At 31.5% G+C, this 25,316-nt stretch overlaps 3 protein-coding genes across 4 annotated transcripts in view; 2 read left to right on the forward strand and 1 right to left on the reverse strand.

Moving 5' to 3' along the window:
* Nucleotides 1–25,316, reverse strand: part of LOC119839514 (suppressor of lurcher protein 1) — a 180,349-nt gene that overhangs the window by 57,924 nt on the left and 97,109 nt on the right. For both annotated transcript variants that reach the window (XM_038365828.1, XM_038365829.1), the window contains exons 6-8: nucleotides 9,796–9,952; nucleotides 7,986–8,045; nucleotides 562–650 (exon numbers count right to left, since the gene is read on the reverse strand). In XM_038365828.1, the coding sequence (XP_038221756.1) occupies nucleotides 562–650; nucleotides 7,986–8,045; nucleotides 9,796–9,952 (306 nt within the window). The remainder of the gene's footprint in view (nucleotides 1–561; nucleotides 651–7,985; nucleotides 8,046–9,795; nucleotides 9,953–25,316) is intronic.
* Nucleotides 16,153–18,312, forward strand: LOC119839516 (putative uncharacterized protein YGR160W). Its single transcript, XM_038365831.1, has 2 exons — nucleotides 16,153–16,640; nucleotides 17,897–18,312. Exons 1-2 carry the CDS (start codon nucleotides 16,638–16,640, stop codon nucleotides 18,227–18,229), a joined length of 336 nt encoding a protein of 111 aa, XP_038221759.1. The 5' UTR covers nucleotides 16,153–16,637; the 3' UTR covers nucleotides 18,230–18,312.
* LOC119839515 lies at nucleotides 20,084–22,873 on the forward strand. The gene is made up of 4 exons (XM_038365830.1): nucleotides 20,084–20,220; nucleotides 20,915–21,118; nucleotides 21,797–21,991; nucleotides 22,784–22,873. Exons 1-4 carry the CDS (start codon nucleotides 20,173–20,175, stop codon nucleotides 22,850–22,852), a joined length of 516 nt encoding a protein of 171 aa, XP_038221758.1. The 5' UTR covers nucleotides 20,084–20,172; the 3' UTR covers nucleotides 22,853–22,873.

The raw sequence follows: 25,316 nt of genomic DNA on the forward strand, positions 1-25,316 counted from the left end.
TTGTCCAGCTGGCTACGTACCAAATTTCATTGCAATCGGTTCAGTAGTTTTTGCGTGAAAGAGCAACAAACACACACATGATTACAAACTCGCATTTATAATATTAGTAGGATTCTTCTTGATACAATAAAACCACGTAGTTTTTGTAATATACGGTATAGGATAGGGCTTAAAGGATTCATTTATAGATTAAATACTACTTTCTTATATAATTGAAATTTCATTGCTTTATAATTCATATTACTATTTTGCTGAATGAAAGTAAAATTGTTTGCATTCACATTTCATTTCATCTGACATTAGTCCTTTTAATGTAAGGTTCGTACACAATTAATTGATTGAGGAAGGAATTAGTTAAAATGAACTTTCTCTTAAAATCACATTACGCCTATATGGAATTCAATGAAGTAATAATAATGTCAATAATAGCTTGCCCAACCTAAGATAGCATTACGCCATTTACGCCACACATACAACGTTTTGTACAAATCTTGGAACTCGAAACAAACCAAACAGGGTTTTCCAATTATCATGTGGCAATATTAATCGCATCCAGCGTACCTGTAAGCTCGTTGCACAGCATTGCTATTGTGGGCGAGTCCGTGTCTCTCCCGTCGAACACTTTAATGATGTCCGCGCGACGCAGACAGCTGAAAATAGGATTATTTATTAGGCTACGTATGTTTCATTGACCTGATGCGAGATAGATAAAACATATGCACGATTGCTATTAATAAAATAAAATTATAACGTGTATTGGTGACTAAATCGTTAAGGCCTAGACGCTATCACAAGAGGTTGGACATTAGTATATATTTATAACACACAAAATCTTCTAAATATAGTAAGCTGCAAGGTTCCCCTATCTAAGCTTTTAAAAGATATTGTTGGAACTGGGTTATATCGACATTTCATATTTTTAAACATTTGAATTATTTCTTTTTAAACAAAGCGAATTGCGTGACTTTATTTTAATGGAGTGCTTGTTTTGTTCGCGTTTAGTTGTTTGGCCTAGAACTACATTTGAATGAGGCTGGAGTATATAAATTGTCTTGAGTGGTTCTAATATGTACTGTTACCTAATAACATAGGTAATATTTTAAATAAGAGGGGAAAAATAAGTTGGTACATATAACGTTTTTTAACTTGTCTCGGAAAAAGTGAAAAAGTGAAAAATGATTATATTAAGAATGGATTGATCTTTAAAGCGGATCACGGTCATTAGATGGACATTGTCTGGAATATGAATTATATCCACGTTATTATATCCCAATAATACTCATTTACCTATGTGCTTATCTTTGACATATCCAATAATTTTGTTATTAGTTGTAGGTGTGCTTTTGTTTAAAGATGATTCATGATTCTTTTAGCTCAAACAATATCATCTATAGGCCTCTATTAGAAGTCCTTTTCAATCAATCGTCGTCGTCGCATTATAAACAACCGGCATCAGATTTGTAGTAATAGCGGAGATTAATAATTTTTATTTAGTCAAGAGTAGTATTACCGCATCCAGTTATTTGGTACGAAATGGCCTTATATGCTTATACAGAAGGAAGATCAAAGAGTCACCTATAAAATGGCACTTAGTAGAACAAAGTTTGAGATGTATGCGAGGTTTTCAGTGGCCGTCTCCCGAGATTACACTGGTTTTGGCTTTAATGGCTTCGAGGTTGTGTAGTGGAAGTCTTATATAATGTAGAACTTTACATCGCTATTATATAGGTTTATTTATAAATCGTTCTAATCGATTTAGGATTAATGCACTACTGGATATAATAATAATAATAAGTTTTCTTTGCTGAGATAAAGAAAGTAATATAAAGAACATACCTATTATATAAGACGCTGGTCATATTTTATTCCTTATCATAGATGGAGAATATGAAATCAGAAAAGTTTATGCCAATTTTATATTGCTATTTTATATGATATTTTTGTTTCCTTACAATTTCTTAATAAAAACGGTACGCAAAAATAATATAATGCATGACAAGCATTGGTCTGTTATATTTTCTAAAATGTATATAAAACAATCTATATCAATAAAAACATAAAATATTTTAGGTTTCAATTACAATTCACTACGACTCAAGTGGGCTTAAAAGCGTAATTTACAAATTTAATTTCTATAAACCTAGATCTCAGATTTTCTATAGACCTAGATCTCAAAGGGCAGTTGGAACGCGCCGAATGTTCGAGCATCGCTACCTCTATTATTACGTGTGCGTGACAGAAAGTCTGCACTGCACGCACATGCATATTTGTGTGCGTGTTATGTTACCAGATATTAAAGTTTTCTCAAAAAAGTCCATCAACATCCCTGGCGAGGGAACACTGCAGACTCTAAAATGGTTCCAAATGACAACAATTTCCTATCAAATACAACTGAATCACGCCAATCTAGTAATCATTTAATTTTTCTCCTGCTAAATTTAGACTTCATAAAAATGTACACTTCACTTCATATCTAGTAAAATAACATTCTAGCAAATAGCTTTAAGAGTGTCCGCCGTTCTCGTGAACCAATAAATCTAATTGTCGTAGAAGAGCAAGCAAGGTAGTGGAATTAAGTTAGTTAGCGTCGACTAGACAAGGTTGATGTAGGAGTCATAAAATTATAGGTACATGGAATACTAGCTTTCGGCTTCGTAGTCAAAGGAAAATATATACAGTCCGAGAGATTTTCCCGCATAGCACACGTTCCCGTGGGTATTCCGGGATAAAAAGTATCCTGTGTCCTAACCATCTTTTTGCTAAATTTTATTCTTTGCGGTTTACTTCGAACAGAGTTTCATTTATAATGTAATAAGGTACTATATTAATTAAGAAACTATTTTTTATGGATTGGTTGTCTAAAAATTTGACAATAGATTTATATTGGGTAGAATTTTAAAAGTTGGTCTTGTAGTGGGTTAATACGACCTTCATATTAACTTATTATGTGACACCCCGACAGACACTTGGCTTTTTTATATATACAGAAATGTTGAATTAATTTTATGCGGCAAATTACCGATTTTAATTGCAGCTATAAATAAGGAAAATCCCGTTGATCAGATATTACACAATATGCCCTTGAGAAGCCACCTCTTATTTGTGCGAAGCGATAAATTCATCAATAGCCCATATAAAAAGCAAGCTAGCTAGAACGCTTAAATTTAGATTGTTATTTAGATTCGTTTGTGCTTCGTTTAAACATACGAATATTACGAGTTTATGTTCCTTTGTTAATGACTTCTTAATAAATTTATATTTATTACTGAGGGACTTCGTTCAACCTCCCGTGACTCCCGTACAGAATCTTCGCGACCCACAAGTTGAAAAAGTCTCCTCTTAATGATATAGGTATCCGTATATATATATTATAAAGATAATGTCCTAACATTTTTTACAAAACATAATGAGACCGAATTTATCTTACACCAAAATTTACCGTTAAGCAAAGGCTTTGGCGCGGTAATTTTAAAATATTTAAGTAATGCAATTTATTCTTAAGATTTGGAGACAGGGGCTTCTGAATTACAAGTTTAATTAAAGTGGCTTAACAAAGCATTTCGTTAACGTAAATCATTTGGTTTCGAGTGAAAAGCTCCTTTGAAGTTTCTATTCATTACGATGCTGTTTTATAAAAACAAATTGCCATTAATTTAATAAGGAGGAGCGTAATGGAAGCCGGAGTGATCTAGACCATGATTTGGCATAAACTAATTTAGGCTTGTATTGCAGTATTTTAGGTTTTAAATATTATTTTTAACGAAAACGGGAGGCAGCTTTCAGCTTTCTTATAAAATTATCAAAATGAAAAAAATCTTCAAAATAGTTTTAACTAATCGAAAAATCTGAACAAAATCCAAAAATCTGCTCAATTTCTGAAGTCCGTTGAAAGGTCTTCTGTGCTACAGAAAGAAACGATATTTTTAGTTACTTCTAACTCTTTTAATAAAGAGCCATATTACATGCGTTATAATGAGTAAGGTAATGTTACAAGTGCGAAAGTCGCTCTTTTTATTTGTCTTCTCTTTACGTCTAAACCACTGGTCTAATTTGAATGCAATGTAATTCAAAGATAGTTTATTACCTGAAAAAGGACAGAGTTCTTATCCTAGAAATCCTTCGGCCTGAAAATGTGTTGTGAAAACATCGGAACTATCTATTTTTTCCTTTTACTACGCAGGTGAAGAAGATTTTGGCGGAAAGCTAGCATGATATGTACAAGACTTTAATACTGAAATATATTCAAGGATAAAATCATATTCTGCTATATTCTGATCAAACTCTCTGTTCGTAATGGTCGTGGGAGGCTTAAGGTCCAATTATCTAACCCTTAACTTTTCTCTCCATTATTTCAAGTAGACGTTCATATACATTGATAAAACATATTGATAAAGTACTCATGAAGTTCCGTGAAATTATCGTACTTTGCTCTGGTATTTATTTTTAAAAAGTATTTATAAAGGAAGCAATGAGTAGTGTTGGAATGAGATTTTATATTTCTTGCTCCAGAGTATTTGATAGACATTGTTATGACACGAGGAACAGAAATAGAATTGAAATGCCTGTTTTCCGGCTTTCTAAAGAAATAAATAAAAGGTATTTTTAAGGCCTTTACAATAGAATTCCTCATAGTACAAAGAGTTTAGTAGTGCTAAATTTAAAATCTATGTTAAAATGTATTACTTCACGGATCCTTTATGAAAGGCTTCCTGTTTTTCTATTAAATCAGATAGGCCTGAGTTAGATATAATGACAATTATAATCCGCATAAATATATACACTGGATTGGTAAGGCCGTATATACAAATATAACCTTTCAAACTCAATCTCAAACTCAAACATTTATTCATTCAACTAGACTTCTTATAGAAGCACTTTTGAATCGTCATATTACACAGTTATAACATTTACCACAGGTTCAGAAGGCAGTTTCTACAGAGAAGAGCCGGCAAGAAGCTCTGTAGATGCTCTTTTAAAGTAATATAAATTTTACATTTTAATACTACATAATATGTAACATGTACATTACAATGATGCCAATGAACTGACCTGTGGTTCTTAAGCGACAACATTCCATGGATTGTCATCTTCCATACTATATTCATTGATGATATAGTAGGCTCTCTGAACTAATACATCCTTCCTACTAGTCCTACTAATATTATAAATGCAAAAGTTTGTAAGGATGTGTGTGTGTGTTTGTTGCTCTTTCACGCAAAAACTGCTGAACCAATTGCAATGAAATTTGGTACGTAGACTGCTCGACAACTGGAATAATATATAGGTAACTTTTTATCCCGATATTCCCAAGGGGTGTGGACTTAAGCAGATGAAACCGCGGGGCGCAGCTAGTTTTTAATATAGTTTTTGAATTTAGCACTACTATACGATTTAATGCTATGAGGAATTCTATTCTATAAGTTCTATTTTCTTTTACTAAGCCGGAAAACGGGCATTTCAATTTTATTTCCGTTCCTCGTATCATAATTATGACTATCACCTACTTTTATTTTCACATTTACAGTCCTAATTTGACATCCTGAACATCAGTTATTTTACTTAATAAAATTAGTATTTGAAAATTGGATTGTCCATCAAATTACGTAACTAACCATCTGTAGGGATAGAGGGCAGTGAGCGGTGCGGCGTGCGGTTACGTCCAACGTGATATATGGTTCCCTATATTCAATTGTACTATGTCATGATATAGTATTTATGGTTGAATCCCTTGGTGATATTCGGTGGAATTATTGTGTACGCTGTAAAATACAGTGAATACTCTTCAATATAGCTGTAATTTCGAAATTGGTTGGGTTGTCAATAGGTTCCATATGTAACAAACGAAGGGTCAGGGACTTTTGGAACATATTCACGACTGCGTGTATTTTGTACCTTCCTTCATCTACTTATTAATTGTAGCTAGTTCTTCTGCTAGAATTTCGTTAGAAATAAATTAATCCTTTGTGTGATGATAAAGAAAACATTTCGATTATTGTTTTATTTAATGATGATGAGTGTTTGATTTAATGCGAGTATAATGTACATTTACGACCTTATATAAAAAACGTGGTATAAATTTTATTCCGAGCATTACCTAGGAATAGCCAAAAATAAATCAAATATAAATCGCATTTACTAGTACAGTACTTATTATATTATTTATGCTTATACTTAGTAAAACTTTTAAATTAAAAATAACTATTTTGAGCTTATCTCTAATATAAAGACGTTTTCATTTGTGCTGTTAAGTAGTTATTATTGATCGAAAGTAATTGGATACGTTTAAAGGAATGTCATGTGTAGACTGAGTGGACCAGTTATTTAATCTCCCTTCATTTAGAGCATGGCTATAGTTGCTGTGCCTGGAAGCCACTCCACAAACTCTTGTATTGAGTTTAACTTATTCGTCTCAATTAACTCCGTTGGGGAGATGGAACTGTTAAGTTTGCAAATAGAACATTGTTTTACAGTAGTTAGTTCGGCTATCTCGTTATGTGTTGGGTAATCAATTTAGTCTGTTTTTGTGAGGACAATTATTGTTGTTGCATTATTGGTCACGTGCATACATCAATAAACAACAAATAAAAAACATACTCACAATCATGATCAAAAATAACATTGCAACAGCGAGTTTGCCTCACAATAACGTGTTAGTTGGAATTAATGTTTTATACAACGCCTCTTGAAATTTTTTTTGACGTTCTTCTTATAGTTAAAAATATTTGTTTAGTTTCGATGTTCGAGTTAGTATCGGCATCGGGTGATATCTAAATTATTCTACTTCTTTAAAATGCCCATATTAACATTTAAAGGTCAAAAATAGTATAAGAAATAGTACCAAAAACAACACTAAAAGAAAGTAGGCTAGTAAGAAAGTAGTAGTAAATTTCTTTAATATCTACCTCATATTGAGAATTATAAGTATAAGACTAATGTTTGTGTTATCATTTTACTTAATATTTTTTTTCCTAAAAAATATAATTTTAATTACATACCTAGACATGAGTTTACTATTTATGATGGCAATCAGAAACAATGGCTACTGCTGCATTGTTCAAATGATTCATACAAGCAATAACTATGATATAAACGGAGTAAAATATGCGGAATTATAGCTTGACATTACAATTTATATCAATTTATGCATCGAATTCCAGACACGTACGGAGTTTTTTTATTCTCAATATAAACATTACCGTTCCGATCAGGTGAATGCATAATGTACTTAATTAAGCGATACTGTATCTGAGCTCATTACTGAAGCGACTGATATTAATAATTCAGTTATCCTGATTGTATGTGTATTTTGATTCGGTTATTTATTAAGAAATTATATACGTTTGGAATAAATGGATTGGGATGATTTATAATTATTAGCCTTGGTGATGAAATTTCGTTGGATATTGCGTATATAATTGTGAATAAATGCATGACAACTATAAGACAGTTTTACATGCTTGATAAATGAATAAATATAGATATTATACTATCAAACAGAACGAATACGCTCTGACGCGCTCTAAGTATGCGTTCTTTCTGACGCCATTAGCGTTTAGTACTAGTATAGTATTATATTATCTGTGGTACAACACGATTCGGCGTCATAACACGGTGTCAGATTAGTGCTCTGATGGGCGCTAAGATCGCGTTGGGTTTAAAAAGTCATAATATGCTAAGAGCAATTTATGCGCTACGTACTAATGCTCTATTTTTTAAGATAAAGTGAATTCAAGATAATTTTCTTTTATTTGGTATATTTTCATAGTTTTACACGTTTAAAATTATACTATATATAGTATAAATAATCGTGGATTTGAGTATTTTTGCGACTATTACAACATCAAACACAATAATAAAATTAAGGCCACAAAATATACAAAGTATAAGCACAAATAAAAAAGCATTCCTAAATTACAATTCGGTCTCGTTTACATTTTTCATTTGAATCCTGTTTAATAAATAACTAAAGCGCTAACTCCACTCACCTTATATCTCCTTTTTGTAAGTAAATTTCTTCAAAGACTACTTTGACGCGGTCTTTCGGTCTGAAAATGAAAAATAGGTATTACATCTTAATCTCACAGCGCAACATCTGATAGTCGGTGTTATGAAGCTTTTTGTGCTGGATTATTTTTATCTCGAAATTTTAATGTTATGAATGTATAAAATGATAGATAAAGACGTCCTAGTTTTAGGGTTGCGAATATCCTTTCGGTTTATAACTTAAATACATTGTTGCCTAACAATAGTTAGGTTAGTTAACATAATAATGTTTGAATACTGTTTATGCAGATCCATTGACACAGGTTTGAAGACACATTTTTCTTTGTTGTTCCTATAGTAATTAGACGAATAAATGCTGTTAAAATATTGTATCATATAAAGCTGGGCATATAATATGTCAGTACACACTTTCATAGAACTTCAATAGGTTCATTCATAAGCTAATTTGACTTTTTTTAACTATGAAAAACCAGGTTAAAAACGTTATATAGTATTTCGAGGATAGTATAAAAATGCCCGACTCGCTTGAATACAGTATATATTTATCGATCTGAATGTTGTACCCCAATTTCATGTCGCACACGATTATGACACGCGAGCTGTGTTTGCTGTCCCTGACCTACCACAGTAAGCTTAATATCCGACATTGTCTGGTATTCATTTAGATGTACATGATTGATATATAGATATAGATATAGATGTATAGATACTTCCATGGTTTTGAAGATTGTTTCCTCAGCTCTTTGGCTAGTTTTAGAGTCACGCTGGCAAGCTGACCGTTGATGCTGACGGAAGAAACGTATGAAATTTTATGAAGCGTTTCAAAATAACACGTGGGTATTAGCGTGTGCGGTGCAAAGAAATTGATACGTTTTAGTTGTCAGCACCGATGGTAAGCGTGCGGTCAGCGTGACTCTAATCCAGCCTTACCTATTCAGTTAATTTTTCGATAAATTAGCAAATTTATTCTGTTCTATAATTGATTTTGAACAATAAATTGCTATAACGACTAGATAAGAGTGTCTATCGTCGACGTCTTGCCTCTTTATGGTAGGCTAAAAGATTGACCATAAACTATGTAACTATGTTGTAAACGAAATGTGCATGCCCCACACTATAAAACAAAGACGTGCTGACAGTTGATGTTTCCAAAAAAGACTCTTAAATCCTGAATAAATTTAAACTTTGACGTGGTAAACAGAAAGTAATGCTATAATCAGGTTTACAAAGGTTTTTAAATTAAAAAATCATGTTTTTGTCAGGCCTTATACATATTTTTGTTTTATAAATGCCGCTATTATAGTTACATAGTTATATTTTACCTTTAAATAAATGTGTAATTGGTACGACCTGAACCTCTGTATCTGCCAAAATAGCATTTTCAGATTGTGCATATAAACATTCATATGTTTACTAAAAAAGCAATATATATCCACTACAAATACGTTTATTTATCGTTTTATAATACTACCATTGCTAGATCATTTTATTGTTATTTTTATAAGTTATGTTTCATGAGATTGCATTGGTTTTTTCTTGCCTAGCTATTGCTTCTATACCGGAGGCCCATATCCCTTATCTTTCCCTTTCCAGTCCGTTCTTTTATTCCTCTAATTCATTTCCAATTGAAAGTCGACAATGCTTTTGTATAGGCATAAGGTCTGCATTCGACGTTACGCCTCTATGTTTATGGGCGGTGGTAGCGCTTCCAATCCAGCGACCCAACAGTTTCAATGCCGACAAGGACATATAAAGCATGTATCTTAGAATTTAATAAATAAACAAATTTACCTGGCATGAAAGTGATAGGAACAGCGCACATTGTTAGGGTAGATGGACGGGTATCTCGGGCTGTAGAGGCGGCCGTGGGCGGGCCGGTTGCCCGATCTGCTGAACTGGTAGTCACACTCTGTACCTGGTATCCTCACGCCTTCCGTTTCGAACAGACCTGGAAGTTTCAAGTTTATTAGATTTTGTGCCTAGGGGAAAGCTAATAAGGTTTTATATTGCGCAATGTGAATCGTGTATTGTATTCGCAATTTATGATTACAATAATATAATATATGACAAGTAGGTAGTAGAAGAAAAAGCAGTCTTTATATTTGTTGAGATTGTTGGGAATTACAAAAAATCACAAATTGATTAGTATTTTTTGTAGGAAAATGGTAAAAAAGAAAGGAGTACTATCTTGTAGAATGTTTTAGAAGAAGAATTTTCATAAAAATATTGCAGAAAACCCTATATTAAAAATAATTTATTCTGAAAAAAACTTGGAATGAAGGCATATTTTTTTTCCATATTTAAAAATGAATTAGCAAACAATAAAATAAATAAAGTAGCTTTATGGATATGCGTTTTAAAATGCCATAGTATGTACTCTCTGGGAAAGTACTTTTTCTAGACAGGAAGATAGATAGTATATATATATTATTTATTTAATTAAATTCGATTTTTAATGTTAATTGAAATACAAGATAGCTTGGTAGACCATTGAATTCCGGTATCGATTCGATTCACTATGAATTTTCATACGGTATTGTCATAAAGCGTGGGGTACGTTGGTTATTTAGGGTTAATCGTTTGAAGGTATTTCAGACTGAATCAGATAAATACTTACACCCTTGTTCAGTAGTTCAGGGGCCTTTGTTAAATTACATTTTCATGATAACATCTCGGGTGTTCATATCATTTAATTTGATGCAATTATTTGGTCGATTCGTTACGTATGCCTTATTGTATAAAATTGCATGATATAAGAGATAATTGAGTTAGTCGGAGTGTTGGCAATATTTTGTTTTTAGCTAACATCGTGTTGACGATGTTTAAAACGGGTATACTAATTAAGACCGAGATAAAAACTAACGTAGCTCACGGCCAAATCCCTTTTTCTTTCTTAAAAAGTCACAGAAAAGGAAGGCAAAGGCAGAGTAAACAAAACTATTAAAAACATTTGATTTATCTCTATAGATATTAAAAATACAAGCATCGGTATAAATATAAGTAAGTAAGTAAGTAATAATAAGTAATACCTAAGTCTATCTTCCATTTTTATTCTAACATAATGTAAGCAAAATATAATATTAAAACTACGTGAACACCTGTAAGTGAAAGGTAATTGAGGCAAGAATTGATATATGACGCTGGAGTTCCTATATGCTGATATTAAAATTGTTTTTGTTCACTCTCTTAGGAGCATGGGTTTGTATTATAGCTATTTTCGAAATGTGAATAAGAAATAAATTTTGTAATTGAAGCTTACTTGGTGTAAAATGTATGAATTTTTATCATTTTTAAGTATTGTTACGGTTAATACTAGTTTATATATATATTTTTTTAAACTTCTGAATTATCTGCCCTTCTTTGTTTCATACGTGATTAATCAAAGTCGTCTTTTGTACCCTGGACTTTGATTTTATAAAAACTTTTGTTTTAACACAAAAATACTTACACATATGTACAAACTATAATTAAAAGTAAAATACCATACTCTGTAGACACATTGTCGAAATGTGCTGTAAGTTATACGACCATATTTATACAATGGCCCACACTTCGATTAAACTACCATTCCATGAAGGGATAGTGTAGTATTATGTTTAATTCAAAGTTAAATTAATTATTATCTTTAGTTCCACGTCCACACGTACGCCTACGTGACACTTCCACGTATTGTCCGGGTCTTGAGATAAACGAGTTATAAATCTTATTAAACAACTAACTCAATTTGCGTGTGTAATTCCTCTAAAACTTTTCGGTTGTTTAATTTGGTTTTTTACATTAATGGCGGATGATAAATAAATATTTAGAGTTCTGATCGCGCAGTTGGTAAATCAATGATATCACAACATTATGTTATTTGTAATATAAATAATTATCCTATATCCTACTCCTACTATATTATAAATGCGAAAGTTTGTAAGGATGTGTGTGTGTTTGTTACTCTTTTACGCAAAAACTATTGAACTGATTGCAATGAAATTCAGTACGTAGATAGCTGGACAACTGGACTAACATATAGGCAACATTTATCACGCTATTCCTACGGGATACGGACTCACGCGCGTAAAACCGCTGGGCGCAGCTAAATACAATTCGAGGTAAATATCCAACGATTGAGATACTTGGATAAATAACGGAACGAACGGAAATAAGCCTATCTACTGATGCATCCAAATGTGTAATGGAATACATCTTTATTATTACAATTTAATTCTTCTCGTTTTGTACATATATAATAATATATTCTCTTATTCGAAAATTATATGTAAAGGAATTTTATAATAACTCCACTCTGTTACATTATTATACACATAAATATTTGCAATAAATGAATCACCATAATGTGTGTAAATTACGCATTTGCTGGTATAGTTTTCAATGCATATTGTGCATGCTAAAAGAAGCGTGTAGTTATTAATCGTTGTTTCATCGGTCATTATCGTTCTATATTTAGTGCATTTATTTACATTGCACACGCGTGTTATGCGAATAAAAACTAATAACATTGCAAACGCATGATAAGTGAAATATTTTTTGTCGTCGAACAACATGTTGGATGTATGATAGAATCGGTTTTCTAAAAGTGTGCAATTATAGCGTTATTGTCATATTCCTCGGTTATTTAATTTATATGTGTGCTAGATTTTCGCCAATGTGTCCACGTGTGTGTAAAGATAAACAATCTGAGGCTTTCACACGCCTAGTTCACGAACGACGCAAAAAGAAAAACACAGATACACAGTTACTTTCGCATTCAAAATATTTGTAGGGTTTTTGTATGTGAGAATAGGTCGTTAACAGTTATGCCCCTTAATAAGTAAATTAAACGTTAACGGAATCACCTATTTAGTATATAAATTTTTTTAAACCAAATTCCAAAATTGCTTGGGTGTTTTTTTCAAAATTTTATGCTACATTCGATAGGCCTGAGAATAGGTCGTAAATATTTTTTTCTGTTTATCATAAAAATTATATGTATCTTAAGAACGTGTCTAAAATAAAGTTATGATCAATACAATAGAACTTGATGTATCACTACATGCGACAATATTATGAATCTAATAGTCTAATAGCCTTTATAAACATGAAATATGGAACATCCTATCAAATTGCGATGAAGATAATATATTCAAAAAGAACTTTAAATCTAAAGCATAGAACATAAAATAAAGTGGCACGTATCATCACACATGTGGATATAATGGAATGATAGAGAACTAGCGATTGGCACATTTGCCCGCATTTTGCACGGTTAACTTCTACTATTCTATTTCTAGTTTCTACCTCTGTTACAAATGCGAATTGAATATATAACTATGTTTGAATCTTTAGTTTCATTTAAAAATGTATTTTTATTTCGGAAGATTCACATCCTTTCAAATAAATAAGCAATCGCTTGAATGAATAAACAGGCTACATACGCTATATGGACAATGTCACGTAACACAATTTTTCGAATATAATTTCTTCTATGATAAATATTATAAGGAAATAGTGATTTTACAACTACTCAAACTGAAGAAAACTGAGTTGCATTAAAGTTGTCTGAAAAACACTGTAAATCAACAAGAGAGTTTTGTTTGAGCATTGGTGTTGACTCGGCTTTAAATCAAAAAGTCGGGAGTTCGAGAGTGCAAGAAATAAATAGATTTCTAAATTTATCTGCGCATTATCCACATCACCGCTGCGTCAAGGAAAGTATCATGAGGTTAACCGCCATATCTACGATCCTAAACTTCGTTGGCGTGAGTAATGCGCCATTTTCCAACATTCACTTGGTCAACGTGGAGGACTTGGACACTCATGTTAGGTCCATGTCCTTGCAGCCGAAAATATATGAATACATATCTATTAATTAACGATCAAGTTTATTATTGAGGTGATTTTTACGTACATTTTATACCAAAAACTATCACTGTTTTGGTCAGTATTATTTAAATGCCAACAAAATATGGGAACAAAGTGAAAATAAAACTATTCAAGAGGAACTTTGTAACAATTTTCAATAAAAATTTCCTACGTTTTGTACCAACGATGGATCGTATCGCGACATGAATATTCAATATCGGAGAAAACTTTACAGTTTTCTGTAACCTAGTGTATTTCTCTTCACTCAGACTCTTGGACTTGTTCCTTTAAAATGCATGTTCATAATAGGAGTATAAAATGAAAAATAGATCCAATTTTTCTCATATTTTCTTGACACTCAATATTCTTATTATTTAGCATTACGGAAAGATTAAACATTAACATTTTTAGTATAAAACGTATAAAAATTCAGGAATAATACGCAATGAATCTAGTTATGAAGAATGTACAATTGGCCAATGATGGTAAAACGTTCTCATGCAACATTTTTTATTTGCATTTTATAACAAATAGAGTTATGATTTTATGTCACAGAGATTTCACCCTCCGATTCATCGTTAGATAAAAAATAAGGGTATGCCCTTGTATTAATAAAATTTTATTAAAGGATATATACACATTGAAATCTCATTCTTAATCTTATATAAAAAGTTAAAAATAAGATGGTTGACCCATCTTGTATCTTATATCATATATGTTTTATGAAGTGTATTTATAATTTTAGGTTCGAAATTAATATTTTAGGATAAAAAATAGCCACATTAGTAAGCAGCAGTCTTATAATATACGCTAATAACACATATTCCTTATCAAGATCTATTTTTGACCTTTGCTTATGTAATAAGTAAATATGTGTAGTGCTTAGTAAATAACTTAGCACGTGATTATCACGACAACAAAATAACTCGAAAGTACATTGCTTAGTGACGAAGAAATCGAATATTAGTTGATTTCGTTGTTTCTATGTAAATATTTTAATTATTGGTGTCTAAAAGTATTAAAACATGTATTTTTGTTATACCTATACAAAATATTTGTTCACCTATAGTTAACTCGTTGGGTACTCGTTTTGAATTATTCTGAATTCGTTTACCAAGCCATATAATAGCCAAGCCAATAGTGTCAAATTTCAACTATACCTATTGATTAATTTTTACATAAAATAAATATATTTACATAATTTTTTACCCTACAATTCACGTAAAATTATTGGATTTATTTTGATATATTTCCACCTAGACAGTTATAATCTGTATTTTTAATTATAAATAACAATAAGAGGCACCCTAGAAATTATTGTGTTTTATTCAATTACGAATTAAATTATTTGGAAATATAACGTAAGGCTAGTAAGTAATAATGTAACTTATCGAGGTATTAAACCGCAAACACTACTGCGCTTCAAACATCATAACATACATAATACATTGTTACAATAATTACGCTATGATAAGAACAAACTTATCGTTATATGACGTTAATAACTTCATTTATTCTAAAAAAAACGATAATTTACTATAAGAACGTGACCATTTGGTCAATTTTCAGGCACAATAACTAATAATGAATGTATTTAAACAGGTGCGACGACAATTCTCTATTAGTACTAATGCATTTTAATTGGAAATTATCCAGAATGCTGAAATTGTGTTTATCTATAATATTGACTGCTTTTTTGCATAACGTAAGGTTTTTGTTTTCTTATTTTTGGGTAGATTATAGTTATTGAGTATTTTGTGTTATTAAAATGATTATGTGATTAATATAATATCTGGTAGAACATATAACACAGTATTTTTTGCATAATTCCACATTAAGGCCACGTAAAGAGATGTGTTCATTTTTAAGTATGTGGCCCGTGCTTTTTGGTTAATATTTTATATATTAATAGACCTTTATTCGAATCATATATGTTCTGGTTTACGCTTACACGTGCATCTTCCTTTTAATATGTTTATTACGAGTTTAAATACAGTTCTACGAAATGTACAGAGCATTTGTCGTAAAGGTTTATGCATAATTAAGAGACCGTTTCCCATACGGACGTTAAACTGCGCTGTGTGAAATTATACGCTTTATTTAATTACTGAAAAGCATTTATATAGAACATCAGTATAATAGCGTGTTAAGCATTTGTTAGATGAGACACTTCATAAGATTTTAAGATATGCATTTAGAACCTTGCTGGCTTTTTGGCCTTCTTAATAAACCATTTAATATAAGTACATGGGACTCGAATACTTATCGGATCTGTGTGCCCCAACGAGTACAATCTATAAGTCCTTAATATTAGAGTAAGAGGTATCTACTAGGGTAGCGCGCCTCATCTTAAAATAAATCTTTGCTTACCAGCGGGCGAGGTTGGTGATGAATAGGGAAGCCCCTATTGTTCTTAAAATCATGTCATTTGCCTTACTACAAAGAAGTTTCTACAGAAACAAATTGAATTGTAATTCTCATACTATTTGTACGAGGATAAAAACGCAATTAACTACTTCATTTAATAATTCATAATTTTCATAGAGGTTCAAATTATATAAAAAATATATACCCACTTATGATGTTTGTAATGCCATATTTTGTAGGTACAATGTCGTCCATCAGACACAGCGGCTAATGCAACAGCATCCGACCACTCTAACTTGTTTGTGGGAAACACGACAGCATCAAACGACACGCGCCTGGGGTCCTTCGTATCACAGCTGGGTAATGTTGAGAAACAAATCGACGACACCCTGGCAGCTATATCGCCTTTTATTAATTTCATGGTATGTATCTACTTTGAATATGTTTGAGGTATTCAATATTTCTACTGATATATTAGGCAAATTATTCTATATGTATTTGTACTAATTCACGTCATCACGCTTGAAGGACTTCGTTCGTTCGATCCAATTTTTCAGACTTTTAACTTGCGCTAACAATGAACCTTTGATGTATCAGTGGCTAGCTTATATTTATGTATATTGTATATATTTATATACGTACATAAATAAAGGAATGGTACTAAGAACAAAGTTAAATATTGAACGGACTAAGCGATGGTCGTTGTTTGTTCTATTGCTGCGAACTTGCAAGGCAAGTGGCTTGTTATATCCTTTAAAACTAAACATAAATACTGAGTTGAGAGCTTGTATTTACAATTGAAATATGAAATACTTACTAGTGTTGTCCGCCATGTTTAGGATTTGATATTTGCATACAGATTATATTTATTTACTTGCAATATTTATTTGTATATGATAAGACTTTTATTGTAATGAATTTCTGGTCACAATCACATATTTATCTGATAGAATTATTAAATTTATGGTTTGTATTCGCAGCGCTTCTTAAATACATATTTCAAATCTTAAGTTTCAGCTATAAGGTAAATAAAATAGTAATCATTGAAGGAGAATAAAAATACACAATACCATTATACAATATCTGCTTTTGTTGTGTATGTATATTATACGTGTATGCAATCGCGTTGCACGTCTCGTATTACAATAACAATAAATTAATCACCGGATGCAGTTCATATAAGGTCAAAGTCGGATCATAACTACATAAAGCATTTTGTTTGATACTAGGTTAATTTGAAGCCGCAATTTGTTAAACGGCGGTAATTGAATAATTACTTATTTCTTGGTTTTATATTGATCTGTTCTAGATCTTGTGTAATATGATAGTAATGACATATTCATGGAAACCAAAAGGAGTAATTATACTGTATTACTTTGTTTTTATTAAAGTCAATAAATATTTGATACACTCTTGCGACTACTCTGATACAATTTGTTAGAATGCATCCAACAAAGTGGAACGCCGGATGCAAATATTGTATGTGGATTTTTGAATAAAAAAGCGCTTTAATAATTGAGGTCACCTGATCTAATATGAAATGTATTTTTAGATAAATGGTCGCTCACTCCCTCTAGGTACTTAACGGAGCTATTTCATAGTGGCAATCCATAAGAGGAATTTAAATTGTTTTATTAAATCAAATCGTATTATTTTCCTTTATTTATTTCTATTACAGTTCGATACTGAGAGCGATGGTGAAGATGATGACGATGAATGTGTTGATCAAATGATCATACAACTTGTCCCTCAATATATTACTCCCAAAGAAGCTAAAGAGATTGAAAATGAAGCAGAGGAATTGAAAGAACAAAATGAACAAGCAAGTCTATCAAAAGGAGAATCTCAGGATGAAGATATTCAACGCGATGATGAGTTAGATGATCTCTCGGATTCCTCTGAATCTAGTGAAGATTTAGATGATGATGATAGTGAAGAAGAAGAAGTACTTCCAGGTTATGACGAGTATTATCCAAGATATAGAATTTATGATACTCGTGATACTGTATAAATACACCTTTATAAGATAGGACGGGTTGGAAGCGTATAGTATTGTTTATAATGTTAGCTTATAACAATAGAAAAATGTTTTTTATTTAGAAAAAGTGTGTTAATGTAAAATATAATGAAACAATATAATAGATATTGGAAAATAAAAACATTAAATAAATATAAACACCAGAAAATGCTCACCTACAATAACTTTGTTTTTATTGTTCTTTACTGTACAACTCTGCGAAATCCTCAGATACGAAATATTGTATTTTAGGCATAGAAAATATCAAATTTATCAACTAGACATAACAAGGCCAATCTAATAATATTGCCATCTTGGGCTTGTCTGGAACATCTATCTATTTTCTGTGGTCTAAGGAGGTCCGGTATTCGTGATTTTTCTTATTTATATTAAAAGAAGAAAATATAGTGGTGAATATATAGCCTATAGCCCTCCTCAATAAATGAGCTATCTAACACTGAAAGAATTTTTCAAATCGGACCAGCAGATCCAGAGATTAGTGTGTTTGAACAAACAAAGCAACTTCAGCTTAATAATATTAGTATAGATTAACTTTAAACTATTGGTCACTAATAAATTGGTGCCGTCGATCTTCATAGACACCAAAGTTATTGATTTTTTTTAAATAACAAAAAGTTTTGTTCAAAACAACATAATTTTACATTGTTAAAGTCAGTTGTAATTGAATTAAACAATGTCAATATTTGAATAAAGTACAAATGTTTCTGGCTGCATATAAAACTGTTGAATATTGTGTATGTTTTTTGTTATTTTGTTGCTTTTAATGCACTTTATAAATACTCAATTATTTATGAAAGAACTAAAGAAAAACATAATAGAAGATAGGTACTGAGGTATTTGAACCCGCGTCTTTATTATACATATGTTTTTATATAATGTTAGAAGAAAATTAAAACCAAAATAACGTATTTTTTTTTTCATTTCCGCCTCAGAGGTTTAGAAACATGTGCATATTATAATTACAACTTTATAAATCGTTATATAATCTACGAAACGGCGGCCCTTAGAAAAAAAAATGTTTTTTTTTGGATAATTTTATTATTTTCGCTGTCTAAGGTAATCTAGTTTATAAAATTAGCGTGACGTCTCAGAAGTTTGATAATTAACATAATAATTTTTTTCAAGCACCAGAATGGCAGGATGTTTTGTAAATTTTATTTTGAAATTTTTTATGAGCAAAAAAAAAAAAACAGAAATTAAGATTGTTTTACGAATTTTAAACTCTCTCAAAAGGTATCCCCGTGACCACCCTCGCTGCATGCTTTCTTGTAGCATACAAAACGTCAAGGATTCGTAATATAATGATCTTAATTTCTAAATATTATATGTTATCTTATACCTTTAAACGAGCAATTTTTGTATATATATAATTGGAATCTCTGAATCGGCTCCAACGATTTTCATGAAATTTAGTATATAGGGGGTTTCGGGGGCGATAAATCGATCTAGCTAGGAATCTTTTTTAGAAAATGTCATATTCGTGTTTTATTCGTGTTTTTTTTTCCTGCACACATAAGCACTTTTTATACCGATATTCCTACGGGATACGGACTTACGCGGTTTCAACCGCGGGTCACAGCTAGTACTCTATTTATTCTTGCAAAATTATACACAAGAAAACCTACCCATTTCACCAAATTTTGCTGGATGCCAATTTTATTTTCTTTCTAGATTGATCAGATTATTTCTACATAACAAGTTTTAGAAAGGGCATGTGAAAATTTACTGGATTAATAAATCAGTGTATAATAAATTAATTACATGCTCTATATGCACTTTGTTTGATACAGTTATAAGATGCAACGCAAATTAATGTTAGATGCACGAAATATTTGCTCATGAATAATATTGTTTAAACGAAATACATAAAGGCCACGAAAATTAAAAATATTTGCATTTTAACTTCAGCTCGCAAAATGGATACTAGGATATTTTTTGTGTTTTGTGCGTTTGCGATTGCGAGCGTGAGTATTTAATTTTTTAAATATTTTTGATAATTAATGTAATAATAAGTTGAAATATATAGGAATAAATACTTTTTTATTTTATTGATCTAATTTAGTTTATTGATTAGAAGCTAAGCCTGGAAGAAATGGTTTATACTTTATAGCCAAGGCCGCCAATTATATACAAAAATCTTTTGTACTAGCACTTTTTTCATATTATCTTACTTAACTCTCTAAATAAACAATGGTAAATAAATAAATAATGTTGGCGATTCTACCAAAAATTTAAATTGTGATTATACATTTAAATGTTTGGATTATCTCAATCTTACAAAACGCGAGCAGTTAACTGTAATTAAAGAAATGTCAAAATGTGAGAAAATATGTAGCTTGTAAAATAAATTAAATAAGTATAGCTGTGAAGTAAGATTACTTCCACTAAATGGAGTAGTCAATTTTAATAAGGGATATAATGAAAATAACAATAAAGGTTTAATTCATATTAGTAACTTCATCTCTCTCTCTCTCTTTCTCTGTCTCTCTCCTCAGCCTTTCTCCGTCCACTGTTGGACATAGACATTAGTAACTTCATACGTTATATTATTTAATAATAACAATTAATGTTATCTATTTTATTCGATCGTAAAGCCGTGTGTCATCAGTGGCATTCGACTCTCTAAATTTTCTTTGCTAAGATATTCTGTCCTCACAGATAAATGGCTTCGTCAAATGCGACGTGATCAGTGATATGGAACAAGACCCGGAAATAGCAGAAGCACCGACGGGCGTTGTGGATCGACTTAAGTACTGTTATAGTGAAACATTAGCTCATACAGTAAACACGGTAAAGAAAGACCACCTACAGCCACTGCTTAACTTCTTCGAACAATCTTGGAACAAAATAAGACGGGTTGAGGTGAGTCTACTATAGGAATAAATTTTGAATCACAAATTAAATAAAAGCGCGACTTGTACCAACCACAATTCAACAATCAGGATTTCCAATTTATTTTTGTAAATTTTTTCATGAATTGATAAAAATTATAACTTCATATTAGTGATAGATAATAAACACAACAAATTGTTTAAAAACTAAATTAGGTAAAGGCGATATTATTAAATACAAATTAGGTGTTCACAATGCAAAGTTTGCTTTTAAGGTAACTATTTTAAATGATTGTTTTTCAGTACAGAGTTTTTAGAAAATATCAAAACTTTCATTTAGGTGAGAAAATACTAAATTAACGATCTGAACAATATTAAAGTTTAATTTTGGACATTTCAGACTGAGAAGATATTGATGTTGAAGATGTTATTTTTTCTGTGTACAAGATCCTATCCAAAATTATCGTAATAATTGGTATTGAGACTATGACTATGTATTTAATTAATTCAGTCTATGTTGTCGTTTTTTTAATTGCCTCACTCACGGAACTCCTATTAACATTTTTTGTGCGTACCCACCAGGAATCAAACCCAGGACCCCTCGGTTGTACGCTGACGACTAATCACTGTACCTACTAAACAGGCGGTCAATTACTGGTAATAGGCGTTGTGCATATATTATAGTTTTATGTATTTAAACTAATTTCAGACGTACAATCCTGTGAAGTATGACGGGCAAATAAAGAGGGTACCTGTTACATGGGAGGACTTCCAGAATGACTTAAAGGAATTCAGAAAATGCTTCCGTCAGACTGTAGCAGAAATTCTCGATGACTTTACCGAGACTGGGTTGCAACCGGTGTTCCGCAGTGTCGAAGATCATTTGGGCAAGCTGACCAGAGTGGTGAGATTGTTTATAAAATCATATTTTGGTTACATAATGAAGTATACCGGGAGTAAAAAAGCTACATTGATAATGCATTGCTTCTGTTTTAGATACTTCGTATATTGAAAAATCGGTTACTTCTATAAATACAACATTAATCATTATTTTACCTTGATATACTTCTTTAAATAATTATATCAATATCGCGATGCGTGTATTTGCGAATGTTAATATGCGTGTGTGTAATTTATTGGATTTTAAAATTGTTATTTGATTGTGAAATATATTTGATATCAGGAATTTTTATCAAAGTCCTCTAACGTGTTAAATTTGTTTTTTTTAGATAAATGCAATACATTGCATAAAAAGCAATGTAAATATGTTAACAAACATAATATGAGTAATTTGTGGGTTTATCCAACTTATTCCAGTAGATGAAAAAGAGATATAAAGAGATACATACAGTCTTTGAGTTAACACGTGAGCGTTGATCTGAGGGATCCTGGGTTCGATTCCCGGTAGGGACTTACAAAAAATGTCTCGGCAGGACACAGTAGGCTGACTACCTCTTTGTCTACAAAGAAAATCAATCAGTGGAACAGATTTATGTCATGTACCAAAAAGACCACTAGGGAAAACGAGACTTCACTCATATTCTTAGTTGGTCTATTGCCATAACTTTTCCACATTTGGATTAGTACTGCTTTATGACGGCACGGTTATCCCACTGATTAAACTATGCTCTGACCACAGTTTTCACAGTCAATGATTCAATATAACAAGAATTAAATGTGAAATATTAATTTTCAGGTTGATATTTTGACCGCGTCCAAGGAAATGAAACCAAGCGAAAATCCAGAACAGGTGGAACAGATGTAATAAAGTCTAATTGTATTATAATAATCTTGTCATTTATTTGTAAAGAATAAGTTTTATTATTTATAGACCAATTAATAAATATATACGAATTTTAAAATTTCTTCTATTTCCTCCTGTTGAAAAACCATCTCCTTTTTTATTGAGAAACAGTGTAGATGAACTATTTAAAGCACAATTATAAACATAACATATCACCATCAGCCCATACATGATCCCACAGCATATACTAAGGTCAAATTGATTGTTTATCTTTTAAATAAACAACAATGTATACTTTTATACTCACCCACCATTATATCTCTTATATAATTGTGCAACATAAATTGTTGAATGTCTAACAATATATTGCATCTGTATTTCAATATTTATGAGCGAAAATCGTCGATTTCCATTCTTATGGCCGTAATAAATAGTATCTTCATAATTTATAATTCAGTTAAGAATGAATCTCCACTGGACTGTCGTATAAGATAAAATTTGTTGGATGATTATTGAATAATAACGATCCGCCACGGCTTCACCGGTGCTTTACATATATAAAATTACCTACGAATTGTATAATAATCTAGTTGTATAGAATTTAGGAAAATGAACCACATGATAATGTCGATAGTGGCACCGGGAATTGTTATATGGAAATGGTATAAATTAGAGAATATAAAAATTAAACGTTTAGAATATACTCGAAATAAAACAATAATATGTGTTAATATATATCTATTTTATTGATATAGACACGAATTATGGCATTAGGTAAAATGCTCTTCAAGCGTTGTGGACAAAAGTAATCTATAGAGGTAAGATATATTTCCAGAAAATACCATTCGATTACCCATTTGCTTATTACCCTTTTTAGAAACTTCTGCTGAAAGAGTGCCCAACTAGAATACTTGAAGTTTTTTGTAAACATTTATAGAGGAAACCTCAGCCTCCAAACAAACACTCCAAATTGAAGCTATCGGCTCTTCGTTTGGAACAAATACCTTTGTTCAAGATTTCGTTCACAAACATTCGTAGAACTTTAATTAAAGGAAAAAAGTACGAGTGCCTTGTATACCATTTGATATCCAGGTAAATACGTTTGGAGTTTGTTTGTGTGTTACGTATAAGAAAATATTGTATCTTAGCGCACTTTGATGGGCAAAAAACCTGATTTCAATTTCAATGGATCAACAAATGTTGGGTGTCAATTTAATGCGTATGTGATATGAGGGGTATAAAAAGTTTCTAAAGATAGATTTATTTATTTTTTTTTTATGTCATAGCGGGCAACTGAGCCGGTGGTTCGCATGATGGTAAGCGATCACCACCGCCCATAAACATTCGCAAAGGTTGTACCTCTGCGAATGCGCTGCCTGCTTTTTGGGGTAAGGGAAAAGGAAAGGATTAACGACTGGAAAGAAGGAATGGACTAGGACGGGTGAGGAAAAGGAAACGGGCCTCCGGCTCCCCCACTCACCGTACGAAACACAATGGCATGCCACTATTTCACGCCGGTTTTCTGTGGGGGTGTGGTACTTCCCCGGTGCGAGCTGGCCCAATTCGTGCCGAAGCGTGATCGACTCCCACAATAAATGTATCGATGTTTGCTCTTTCACACTAAATTATGCGTGTCAGAGACATACTCTAGTTAGTATATAAAACGAGTGTATAGTTATTTGTTTATCACATATTTCTTATAATCTAGTTTTCAGACTGTAATCGTTAATTTTGGATGGAATAGTTTACATAATTTAAAATATAAAGAGGCTTTGTATAACTCGGATTTATAATAAACAATAAACATACTCGAAAAAGTAATAACATTGCAAAAATAACACCTTTATCGAATTGAGACTTCGTATTTTCTAATGTTTGATTTTACGCGAGTATTATACATTTAGAAATTAAAGACTTTTAAACGGTTTTTAAACGCGATTTTTTTATTATATTATTAACCCGACGTTTCGAACACTTTACATGCGAGCGTGGTCCCAGGAGACTCCCCGTGTTGTTAATGAATAAATCGCGTTTAAAATCCGTTTAAAAGTCTTTAATTTCTATATGAATTGAGTCTTATTCAATAAATTTCATAATAATGAATGGTTATAACAACACCGTACGAAATAAATATTTCGTTATAATTTTGCTATCCTAAGCTAATACTAGAAATAAGTCCACAAAATGGACCTCAGTACGTGCCTTATCTTTAAAGAATTATTTATAAAGTAAACGCTATGAGGCTAGAGTCAACACAATAACTATGATATACTTTATGTCTCATGCTGGATGAAGTACTTTGTAAGCAAGAAGATTTCTAGTTATATTCATTATTATATAAATAAATGAAATGAAATGGAAATTATTCGCAGGCAAAAAGAGGTAATTTTATATTTTTCATTTTAAAACAATAAAACAATTGATGAATGAAAAGTTTATGAGCTACAATTCACTCGCAATTAGACGTCAAAGATTTGAGTTGAGT

The sequence above is a fragment of the Zerene cesonia genome, chromosome 3, assembly GCF_012273895.1.
Source record: "Zerene cesonia ecotype Mississippi chromosome 3, Zerene_cesonia_1.1, whole genome shotgun sequence".
Taxonomy (NCBI): Eukaryota; Metazoa; Arthropoda; class Insecta; order Lepidoptera; family Pieridae; genus Zerene; species Zerene cesonia.

Bases quoted from the DNA above. Each gene is read 5' to 3' on its own strand.
- LOC119839515 (XM_038365830.1), top strand. From the start codon at position 20,173: ATGGATACTAGGATATTTTTTGTGTTTTGTGCGTTTGCGATTGCGAGC. The intron at 21,119-21,796 runs GTGAGTCTACTA...AACTAATTTCAG, and splicing joins ACAAAATAAGACGGGTTGAG to ACGTACAATCCTGTGAAGTA. The intron at 21,992-22,783 runs GTGAGATTGTTT...ATTAATTTTCAG, and splicing joins TGGGCAAGCTGACCAGAGTG to GTTGATATTTTGACCGCGTC.